The sequence below is a fragment of the Aythya marila genome (genome assembly GCF_965140915.1).
Source record: "Aythya marila genome assembly, chromosome: 1".
Taxonomy (NCBI): Eukaryota; Metazoa; Chordata; class Aves; order Anseriformes; family Anatidae; genus Aythya; species Aythya marila.
This window is the reverse complement of record NC_139042.1, coordinates 18,910,401-18,922,515: the sequence shown is the minus strand read 5'-3', so window position 1 is coordinate 18,922,515 and position 12,115 is coordinate 18,910,401. Positions and strand designations below refer to the sequence as shown.

At 40.5% G+C, this 12,115-nt stretch overlaps 1 protein-coding gene across 1 annotated transcript in view; it reads left to right on the top strand.

Annotated features, from left to right (window-relative positions):
- XPO4 (exportin 4) overlaps positions 1-12,115 on the top strand; it is a 77,985-nt gene that overhangs the window by 29,949 nt on the left and 35,921 nt on the right. Inside the window, exons 5-6 of the mRNA XM_082751823.1 lie at positions 8,361-8,477; positions 9,205-9,358. Coding sequence (XP_082607949.1) covers positions 8,361-8,477; positions 9,205-9,358 — 271 coding nt within the window. The remainder of the gene's footprint in view (positions 1-8,360; positions 8,478-9,204; positions 9,359-12,115) is intronic.

The following is a 12,115-nucleotide window of genomic DNA, read 5'->3' as shown; positions in this document are numbered from 1 at the left end:
GTTAGAGTATTGTGCTTTTGCGTAGCTGAAGGATTGATTTAGTTTGTTCTTCGTTCCTGCCAGAAGGACAGGAATCCTGGCAGCTAAGGTAACCAGTTCCCAGGAGCAGGAACCGCTCTGCATGCAGACACAATCAGATGGACTTTGTCTGCACTAGGATGTGGATTCTTCCAGAACATGGGTAGGCGGATGCAGACAAGGTCCAACTGCTGCAGACCTGACACAGGACTGGGAAGCCTCAGAAGCAGTGTTTTTTGGATCTAGAAAGCATACAGTAGGATGTATCCTACTATACAGCTCCATACCTGAACCCTTATTTTGTCTGTATATGAAAAATTGTCAAGGCTTGCGGGAAGAACTCTGCAATCCTAACAGTTCCTTCTGTCTTAAAATTTACCAATATGTTAGTCTGTTTACTGATGTTCACAGTTGGGCTAGAGAAGAGATTGAGATGTTCCAGGTTACCTAAAACTGCTTGGGAATGTGATGTGGATCTCATGTGAACAGTGGGAAATGTGAATAAACAGAACTCTGGGCATTTATCTTCATTGAAATATATGGCTATCCCTTCAAGGCTCAGGAAGTTGGAGTTACTCAGCCTAAAGAAGAGAAGGCTCTGGGGGGACCTTACTGTGGCCTTCCAGTACATGAAGGGGGGACTACAGAGAAGATTTAGAGGAAAGGTTGGGCATGATTTTAGTGGGTGATATTGCTGGTGGGGGGATGTTTGGACCAGATGATTTTGGAGGTCTTTTCCAATCTTAATTATTCTGTGATTCTGTGACGTCTTGTCAGGGAGTGGAGTGATAGGACAAGGAGTAACAGTTTGAACCTAAAAAAAGGCTAGGTTTAGATTAGATACAAGGAAGAAATTCTTAACTAAGGGGGTGGTGAGGCCCTGGCACAGGCTGCCCAGGGAAGCTGTGGATGCCCCATCCCTGGAGGTGCTCAAGGCCAGGCTGGATGGGGCTTTGGGCAACCTGGTGTGGTGGGAGGTGTCCCTGCCCATGGCAGGGGGTTGGAACTGGGTGGGCTTTAAGGTCCTTTCCAACCCAAACCTTTCTATGGTTCTGTGCAACTAATCGGTCAATAATAATGGCTGACTAGATGACTAGTTATGCTTGTTTAGCATTTATGGGACTTATTTCTGTTCTTTAAGGGGAATTTTACTCCTGGATCCCTGTCTAGCTGTTGCTGTCTAATGTGGTAGGGTAAGAGCTGGAGAGGCTCTCTCGACTTCTACATTTTGAGAATTTTGACAAAACCTTTTATGTTATTTCCCCCTCACACACACGCCTTGTCTCTACCCTCAGCTATATATTCTGGTCCAAAAAAAATGACTACCTTTTCCTGTGCACCTTACTGCCCTTAAAACATACTGAGTTTAAAAAACAGATGGTGAATGAGGATATTTAAGCTGTTTCCTTCATTTTCACATGTGGCCTATAAAGGCCTAAGCTCAGGTGTTAAAAATTGTTTGGGGAATTCTAGGGATCCAAAAACTACTCCAAGTACAAGGTTAAAACTGCAAAAGAGCTTTAAAATACAAGTATTTTTCAATACTTGTATTAACCAGAGTGCTTTTTAAAGCTTTCAGATTTCTATTTTGAAAGAAAGCCTATTTTGTCAGAGAAAAAATACAGTACTCCAGTTTAGTTGCTTAATAACTTTAATATTGCAAATTCACAGCTCCCAGTATTATCATTTACAACAGAGCTACGGTTTCAAAGACAGGGTTGGAAAGTGAGGAGCCACGATCCAGAGGAGAGCTGTGTGCTCCCTGTTCTAGGAATGTTTTCCAAGGCTCCCTTTCCTCAATTTGGCCATCTCATGAGATGTGCAAGGAGACCCTTGGATGTAGATTAGGTAAGGAAGAAACAATACCTTCCCATGTGTTAGAACTGTATATTTATTTCTTGTAGTACTGTGGTGACATGCAAATAAGCAGGCTTCGGGAGAAGAGCCTCTTTCAGAAGTTTATTGACCCTGTCTGCTCGATCTTTATTCCCTCTCGGGGGCATTGCCTTTCTAAATACATACATAGGCAGACAGTTTATTACTGAACGTAAAAACAACCAGGTTTCTCCCTCCTAGCCCCTTTTCTTTTTACTTTTTTAATTATTTTTAAAAAGCAGATCTCTGGAGCACAGCCATGTAGCACAGGTCACTTGGCACACCTTGACAGTATGGCAGGCCCAGGGGGCAGCGGCCAGGAATGAGTGCTGGGAAAAGCAGAGAGAGAACGGACTCCTGCCTGCCAAAGAGCACTTGCCAGGAGCATGACCTGCCAAAACTAAATATACATCATCCTCTAATTCTAATGCTGGGTAATACCCATGGCAAGCCGCATGGTTAGTCTTACTACTTGATATTTTGAATTTAATTGAGGGTCTTGGATTTGTTCATGCAACTACTGTAGGAGAGGAGATCCAGCTGGTGCTTTTCAGACAAGAACCTGGAGGAAGGATATGTTGCCTCCAGATAAATAGCTTTCAGACCTTCACTTTTTTTTTTACAAGGTTACTTTTTTCCCACCTCCCAGTTTCTGTTTCAAATCAGAGAGAAACAGAAAGGGAAGTTTTGCACCCCAAGCTTGAGCAAACTCAGCCTGGATCAACCTCTTCAGCAATCGTTAGAGGTTGTTACTTTCCTTCTCTCTTTGGCTAAAGTGCACATATTTCACATGCCACAAGATCATCTTCCTGTGGCCCCCAGTGATTTGCAGGGGAATTGGTTTCCTCTTTCCCAGCTCAGTCCTGGGTGGTTGCCTTGCATGGTTGGTCTGCTTTCCCCCAAGAAGCAGAAGCCCTGCTGTAGGCACGGCGCGTCAGCCCAGCGCCGCTCATCTGTCGTGGTGGAGAAGGAGTGGGGAGGAAAGGGGTGCTCAGCCAGTTTGTGACTGCTGACAGCACAAATCTGCAGCTGTGGGTCCTATTCCTATCGTCCTGTCCCTGCTCCACAGCTTCTTTTTCCACCAGTTGGCTCATTTGGGAAGGATAAAATAGATGAAGTCCAGTGGGTTCTTCTGGTGCTTGCCTATATTCAGAATATATTCCATTGGTTTGTTCTTTGTTTGGGAGCTACAGCTTCAGCTCTTCTTCAGCTCCTATTTTTTTTTTGTTTGTTTTGTTTTTAATTTCCTCCATTGCAATCCTATTTATTACAGGTTGAAAAGCTGGAGCAACCCCCAGTTACTCTGTGCACATAATGGTGTTTTGGTCTTGTCACCATCCTGTTAACTGTTACTTTTGCATTTGGAGATGTAGCTTATGTTTTGGGGGTTTACATTCCCTGAAAATGTTAGGCAACATTTTCCTCATTCAGGAAAGTTAGGGAAGAAGCCTGTTACCTCCTTTATAAAGGAAGCCTTGCTTTAAACAATTTCTTTGGTAAAACTGCATTCGATGCAGTCTCGCCACAGAATTATCACCTACAAACAGCACCGCAAATTCTGCCTCTGAGCAGATCTACTGTCCTGCTCCTCCTGCTTTCACACAAATTAAAACTAGCTGATTTAGGGATGTTATTAAATGCTCATTGGTGTTTCCCTTTGGTTTCAGTAACAGTTCATGTTATAAGAATTGAGACAAAGTCCTTTAAGTACACATTCAGGCTGGCAATGATTTAATGTAACAGGGTAGATCTTACTTGCTCTGCACATGTGAGATCTTTAGTATTTTAAATATATTTGCTCCTTTTTTCTGTAGATACAAATGGCATTGCATAGTACGTGGGAATGTGGGACAGTTGCTCGTAGTTCATTTTTTGTAGAGAAATGAGTGATCAAATCAAGCCTCTTGACAGCCTGGATTTCCGAACAGGGGAAACATTTTTGGGGGTGTCGTTTTCTGCTTTGTCTGTTGGCTTTTCTGCCTTGGAGCTGGTGTACCACATGTCCATTTTTTCCTAAGCCGCGTTTGAACTCTTCTTCCTTTCAGATGCTTTGTAACCTAACTACCCGCAAATGAAGCAGTTCACTTATTCCATGGGCAGTCCAGGCACAAGTGTGAAATCCCTTCAAACATTATGGCTTCAGCTTTTGTTATAGGGGACATTCCATTTGCAGGAACAAGTTGCATTTTCCTAATGCATCTGAGTTTTATGAACTATGAATAAATGTTTGCTGTTAAAAGGGTGCGTGGCCCTCCCGTAGTGTCTGTGTTTTATTTAAAAAGAAACCCACTAAAACGATGTCACTACTGGGTTGGGTGTCTGATTGCCAAGTTAATCTCTTATCACAAGTCCCATTGATCTTCTGTTTGAGCAGCTGAGAGTCTATTTTATGTATAGCGATCTTTCATAAAGTTTATTCCTGGTAATAAAGCTAACTGGGGAGAGTGCCAAGCTATTCTCAGAGGCAGTCCGCTCTTGACAAGAGAGGTATTTTATTTTGTTAGATGGGGTTATTGTTTGGGCATGTACTGGTGGCAGAACTAGTGAAATCGCTAGCAAGTGAGGCAAGCCACGTTCAGAGGTGTACTCTTACTGGTATGAAGTTAATGGCATTACTGGGCAATAGACACTCGGGGCTGACTTTTAATATGATGCCCGGCATCACGTGCATTTTCTACTTATTACTGTATGGTATTATTAAATTGGATTGTTCATCTCTTCAGTGGCATGGCAGAAAACCTTTAAAAAATTTAATACTTCGCATGTGTCAAGTGTATTCAGTTTCGTTTCGTTAAAGGAAGCGATTTCATTTCACAGAGCACAACTGTGTTTCTATGAATTTGTGTCGCTTTTCAGGTTTTTGGAATCTTTCTTCTAATACCACAGCAATTTGTGTTGAGATTCTTTGTACCAAATATGTGTAAATTTGAAAAATATATTTCAAAATTTTAGTTGCTAACCTATAGTGAAATTACTCTTCTTCGCAAAGAGTAATTTCAGTCCCTCTGCTCTTGCCTGTAATCTGTGTAAACTTTCTTCCTTCTAGAAAGCCAGTGTCTGGCAACCTCCTCTGCCTGTTGTTGAGGTAGATTTTAAATTTTAGGCCACAAACTTTCCTCTGGCCTCCTGCTGCTGCTCTGGTGACCTGGGTACCCCGACACGCTTACAGCTCCTCACAGGTGAAAGGGGCAGGGGCAGGTAGCGACACAAGGGCACACACGTGCCCCTGGAGCCCACAGCTCCAGGATGAGGAGGGAACAGGTAGGGCTTGCACACCAGGAATCAAAATACCACAGGGCAGGAGATGGTGGGGTGCTGGGAACGCAGCAGGAGGGAAAAGTTTTGGGGAGCGAGGGAGGATGGAGGGCTGCAGTGTGTCCTGGTGTTTGCTGTGAGTGAGGCTGCCGGAAGGAATAAAGTGTGTAGATCTCCAGTAACGTGCTGCTTTTCCTCCCTCCATGCTCAGAGCAGTTACCGAGGTCAGACCTACCTGAAATACCTGTTGCTGAGATCAGTGGTCACATCTCCAGCTTTTGCATCGGGCTCGAAGCAGGTTCCCTCAGAAACAGTTTTTTTTTCTTTTCTTTTTTTTTAGTTTAAGGAGCCACTGCTCTTTACATCCTTGAGGAGCTTTCTTCATCATGAATACTAAAATTTATCTTTCCTTTTAAATTTCTCCTTGAAATCAGGAGAAACTTGCATCCAGAATGCAATTTGTTCATGCTTTAATGTGTTTACTATTTGAACAGAAGGGCTTTGTGGTTATATATTGTATAAACAAAGTAGAGAAAGCAAAAGAAGATGTCAGTTTCAGCTGATACCAAATATTTCTAGTCACACTGGGAACAAATAATTTTTCCATTTGCTCCTTATCTGTTGTTCTAACCCATTTATTTTTCTAGTAATTGGCAATCAGCCGCCAGGGATGGCTGGTTTGCATCGCTGCCCTGCTTGTCCCGTGCTGCTCCGAATGGCAGCGTGCTGAGGAGGTCTCCTGGCGAAGCAGTTTTAGCAGCACAACCACTGATACCGTGTGGTAATCGTGGAGCTTCAAACTCTGGGGATCTGTGATTACAGCTACTGGTGCTCTTAATTTTCAGCTCTGAGAGGCAGTGATGTATCAGTGCGTTTGCAATTCAAGTATAAATTCAAGTCTGTATTATTTAGAGAGCTGTGTGAGATGTCTGCATCTCCTGGCAGAGAATGGAAACAGGCAGTGTTCTCTGGAAACTTCTACATTATTCCTTTAAAAACATGTATTCTTATCTGAAGCATTGTTCTAGAGCTTAACTTTTACCAAAAGGGTTGTTGGGCATTGGAACAGGCTGCCCAGGGAAGTGGTGGAGTCACCATCCCTGGAAGTCTTCAAAAGACGTTTAGATGTAGAGCTTAGGGATATGGTTTAGTGGAGGGCTGTTAGTGTTAGGTCAGAGGTTGGACTCGATGATCTTGAGGTCTCTTCCAACCTAGAAATTCTGTGATTCTGTGATTCATTGCTTTTCTCTTTTTTTTTTTTTTTTTTTTTTTTGAGGGGGGTGCAGGAGATGGGTTGTGTGTTTTTTTTTGTTTGTTTGTTTTTGTCACATTAATTCTTTTCATATGGAACTCTTAATGTTGGACTTGAAACTCAGTGTCAGCCTAATTTCTTATATCAGCTCAACTTTGGGCTTCTTGCAAATTTAAATAATTCATTGCAGAAATAGCTTACCCAGAAATTTGGAAATAAAATACTGAAATGTTTGAGCTAGTCAGGAGTACTCTGAATCTTGTATAGAACTGACAAAATTGCATTTCTGGTGAAGCAAAAGTGTGATGCTTCTCACTGGCAAACTGTTGCTTTTATCATGAGAGACTGGATGAGAAATAGCCTACTTGAAATAGCCTACTCAAAATAAATACTTATTTCCTTAAAATGGGAAAATTTAGATTTAGCAACTGATCAGCAATATGCTGGCCTGCTGTACAGCTTGATTGTGTAGTAGAAAAGAACACCCATATGTTATCAGGAAGCTGCTATGTTTGATCTGTCTGGGACTTATTTAGCAAGTAAGAATGTTAATTTAGTGTATACTAGCTAAGATAACTAGTTGTCTGGGGGGTCAAGGTACTGACTTCAGAGGCATTTCTGAACAAAGATGTTGCAGTTGGTGGGTGGATGGCACTGCTCTCAGCTGTTGTATGAGCTTGCATAAATAGTATCATCTCCACTTTAATCTTTCGGGTGTTCAGAGGTAGTGTGCATATTTCTGTTTAACCCCTGGACACTTGCTGGCATGCATGACCCTTTAACAATTCCTATCCCTCTGTCCATCCCTGGCACCTTGGCTCCGAACGGTCTAGGAGTATAGCCAGTGATCTGCAAGTTTTTTGTTAAGAGTCTGTCTAACAAAAAGTGTTTTAATTTCATTGGTGTATAGTCTATATTGTGTTTATTACATTAGTATATGTTACGCTTCTGAAGTACTTTTTACATCCCCATTATACAGCATTCAGTTTCTTTTGTGTTTAATAATCAGTTACAGGAATTTATTAAAACTGGTGATGATGGTCACTGGACTTTGGCATCAGGAAAAAAAAAAGCTTTTTTTATTTCAAAAATAGCAACTATGGCTGGAAAAGTGTTTCATAAAGAAAAGTTGGCTTTTAAATTGTCTTTTTCGTAAGCATTTGATTTACATTACCTTAAATGTTGAGAATGAAGATGATACTTAAACCTTCAATCTTCGTGTATATGTTTCTCTAAAATTAATGGTTTTTTTGTTTGTTTTTGTTTTTTCCTCACCCATTTTTATATTGCTTCAGGGACACCATTCCAAAAGAGTAGCTTTAAAGGTTCTTTCTGAGGCTTGTGGATCTTGTGCTTTGGAGGAGAGTATCTAAAAGCTTTTAAGCATCAGAGCTTTCTGCATATTCCTCCCCTTTTTTGATGAGGGAGAGGGAAAAGAGGGTGCATTGCAGGTGCTGTTTTTGAATAGCTTTTATCACTTTCTGTGGTGTACATTTAATCATGATCAGATACCAACAAGGTAAGCGTAGCAAATGCAAAGAAATGCCAAAATAAACTTCAGAGTGATCTGAGCTGTTAGATGGGTAGAAAAAAGTATAAACTGTATCTTCCCTGATCCTAATACCTGTAAAACCATGTGCATGGGGAGAGAAAATTATCAGGCTGGCAAATGGATTGCAGTGTTTGTTTCCATGTTGTAGAGATGATTGTACAGGTGTTAGTTACTTATGCTGCTCACATACTTTAATTTCTTGTGTAAGGGTGGAGCTTGGATGATTCCAGAGATGGCTCACCCAAGCATTTGTAATCCTGAAAGCTTGAGTTGTTCTAATTTGTGTCAGAAGAAACTGAAAGAATAGCCTCAGAAATATGCAAATAAAGTAACTTAAGGACAATGTAGGTGGTGTTACGTTGTTGGACATCTTTTAGTTATATTATTCCCCTTTCTTTTTTTTTGTAGCAAACTTTGGCCTGTTCCATTTTAACGGCGTTGTTGAGCGAATTCTCAAGTTCAAGTAAAACCAGCAACATTGGACTAAGCATGGAGTTCCACGGTAACTGTAAACGTATATTTCAGGTAAACTACTTCTGTATCAATATATGCTACCTGTGTTTCTAAAATCTATATATTAAGAAGCAGAAGTACTTTCTTGCACTAGGTGCCTTCAGGTACAGTGTATGCTTGACAGCATTTAATTGGACTAATATATATAAATGCAGATATTGGCTACCTTAGGGAAATTGATAATGTAATTTTTAAATACTTGTATCAAAAAAGTGCCATCTCTTTGCCCATTTGATGAATGTAGATCTACAGATCTTTACACGGTTGGACTCTTTAATTCCTTGGCTACCAATTGCAAACAAAACGAATACTCTGTGGAACAATGATAGTCTTAAATATAGCTTTGGTTTAAAGCCAAGGAGAGCTATGTATTTAAAAATATTATTGCAGATGGTGTAGTCTGGTTGTCTCAGATGTATTGTTTGGCCAGGCAGAAATGTTTTTGTGAAGGCATTGCTTTAAACTCTGACTGTTGTGGAACAACTTACCAACTTTTTTTCATGCCAAAGACCACCCCCCTCCTCCACCAGTTGTTAAAAATATATTGTTAAGTTTTTCCTTTAATGACTAAACTTACATAAATATTTTTATTTACCAACACATTGCATTAGTTTTGGCAAATGAGATGGGGATTCTCACTGTCAACTTTGGAATATTTTCTGCTTTTTAATGAAAACTTGGGTGAACACAAAAATGACTGAGAGGCTCTACTAATGTGTTGTGTTTGTCCTGACTATAGGAGGATGATCTACGGCAGATCTTCATGCTCACAGTAGAGGTACTTCAGGAATTCAGCAGACGTGAAAACCTCAATGCTCAGATGTCTTCAGTGTTTCAGCGTTATCTTGCACTAGCCAATCAGGTCTTAAGCTGGAACTTCCTTCCTCCAAATTATATCCTTTCAATATCAGGCCTTTTATTTCAGCTGACTTGGATCACTTTTGATGGGTGATAAGTAAAGTCTTTGTGAGGAGAGAAAAATGGAAATTAAAGTCTTATATTTAGTCTGTGTTTAAAATTTTTTTTTTACTCCTGCATTTGCTTAAGAGGTGCTTATATAAAGAAGCTGCTGTTACTTTTCATTGAAGTATTTTATATAAAAGGCCAAATTAGTTCAGCAGAGCAGCTTCCAGTTTGGAGCTGATGATCCTTCTGGCATGTATGTGGTTGTTGCAAGGGCCGGGTAAAGTGTAACAAACTACTTCAGTGCAGAACCAAATGGTGAAGGGATCTAAGTAAGCTCTGTTCAGTTTTTATGCAGAGATCTGATCTTTCTTTTTGCTCTCAGAGAAGAGAAGCAGGTGGGTGAATACCCTGTCATTTCACAATGTGCATGCTCAAAGGATTCCCCCAGTAAAAGAGAAGAAATGGAATCTCTTTTTTTATTTTTTTTTTCCAATATACTGGTACTGTTGCTTCCCTTTTCTTATTTTTGTGGTGTGTGCTGGTTATGAATGTCCAGGGAAATGTGGAGATGGTAAGCAGAGGAAGAAATGGGAATATAATGAAGAATCAGAAAGAGAGAGTGAGTCTTGGTGAGGGAGGGAAGAAGAGAGGTGAAAAATGTTTGGCCTGAAAAATGTGCCAGAAGAATATGGTAGAAACAGAGGGTACAGCATTATGACGACTCTTTTAATAGCTACACCATCTCTAAGATACTCGGCAAACTTACCAAGAGCCAATCTGTTAAGCTGCTTTATAAGATTTTTTCTTAAAACTGTAAGAATATACTGTTACACATACTGCAGGAATCTTGGTGTTGCCTTCAAATCCTTTGTATAGAATTTTATTTGAGTTTGACAATCAGAAGGCAGCATGTGTGTGTTTCTGTTGTCTTTGAATCTGTTCAGTATGTAAGGAGCAGCAGAAGTGAAAGTGGATGTTCTTTGGTTCACAGCTCTAAAGTAGAATGCCAGATAGTGTCTTTTTGGAAAGTGCTGTGGATGAAAAGTAAATATTTCACGCCTGTTAATCACTGAAGTGGTTTGGCAAGGGGCCAGAGAGGAATTCAGTGCATGTGCTTACAAGACTGAGGTTGGAATCAAATTATTGCATCTTATAAAAGTTTTCAGAAGAGAATTTGGGCTTTGTGAGAATTCAAATGATGTGTGAACACTTTTTAAAGCAGTCACAGTAAATAGAAGGGAAATGCCTTTGTGTTGTGTAGTGGTGGGTGGAGGTCATTTCCTCTGATTTTTAGTCTTGCCTAATGCAAACCTGTGATGTACACCATCACAAATACTGATGGTATTACAGTTTGAAAGTGAAAACTAGCTTTTTCATGAGCACTTTATCCTAACCTGAAGGTTTGCAGTGGTGGGGCTAGTTAAGTGCAAGCAACATGTTGGTAGGAATTTATTCAGGCCTTGAGAGTTGCAGCTTTTGTTTACACCTGTATATAATTAGAAGTGATATTCATAAATAAGTGTTAATTGTAATGGCTAAGCAAGGCATATCACTACTTGAGATTAACAGAGTTTTCTGCTACTTGGCCTACTTGAGATACTACTGCTGTTAAATTCTGGCCACTTCTGGAGACTGCTTCTGGTGTAGACAGACCTTTAGTTTGAACCACCACGAGTGCTCTTCTGTGCTTCTGTTTCAGATCTTTTTATAACTCAGGCTCTCCATTATATCATCTTCTTGTTTTCTGCCGTTGGGCATTTCATTTTGCTGTAAGAACTATGACACTGGTTGTGCTCTCCCTCCTCTATTTAGCAACCTGTTTTCACAGAACTTGGAATGGCTTTAATCACTTCGGAGAAAAGTGGGTCTTAACTAAGGTTCAGTAGCTGTTAGGTGACAGCTACCGTGGTGACAGCCACGTGTTGATGTAGCTGTTGATTGTTAGTTCCTGGACAGTGAAGCTTAACTTGGCAGCAATTTCTACATAGGTAGCACATTACACAAGAACATAAGAATGCCAATTGATCAGTTGGTGTCCTCTTTCCAAATCTTGCCAGTACACATGCCAAAGCAATGGGCATAAATTTAATACCTAAAGCACGGAGTAAAATGATCCATAGTATCCACATATGTGTATATATATATATATTTTCCTTTAGCTGATATTCCCAACAAGATAATTTATTCTCAGTCTTCCTTGCAGCATAGCAGTTATCTGCAGTATCTGTACGTAATCTTTAGCAGATTCTGGTATTTTGTGCCCTCTGCCCCCTGCAAAAAAAAAAAAAAAGCAGCATAAATATGTGCTTTTCAGTGAAGTAGTGATTTTTCACTGAGGCACAGCATTTATATCACTAAATTGCAAGAATTACATCAAAATATGACTTCTCAAGAAGTGAGAAGTGCTGTTACAGGTAAATTTGGCATGTGTTGCATTGTTAAATGCAGCCTTAGGCAGTGCTGCTGGCAATTAGAAGAGCTATAGTAAATATAAATTGTTTATTACCAGCAAGAAGATCTGGCATAAAAGGTGCATTCTGGAGTAGCCACCTTGTTGAGCAGTGAAGGAGGAGAGGCTGACACCAACCTGCTCTTAAGCTGGAGCTCAGTAATTATTGAGTGCCTTACTGCAGCAGTAAGGCACGATGACCTAGGAGGCTCCCTCTCAGTCACGTGCAGTTTCTTCCATTTCATTTTCTAACCCGCAGGCAATCGCCTATTGTTGTTTTCATCTGTTACCTCTA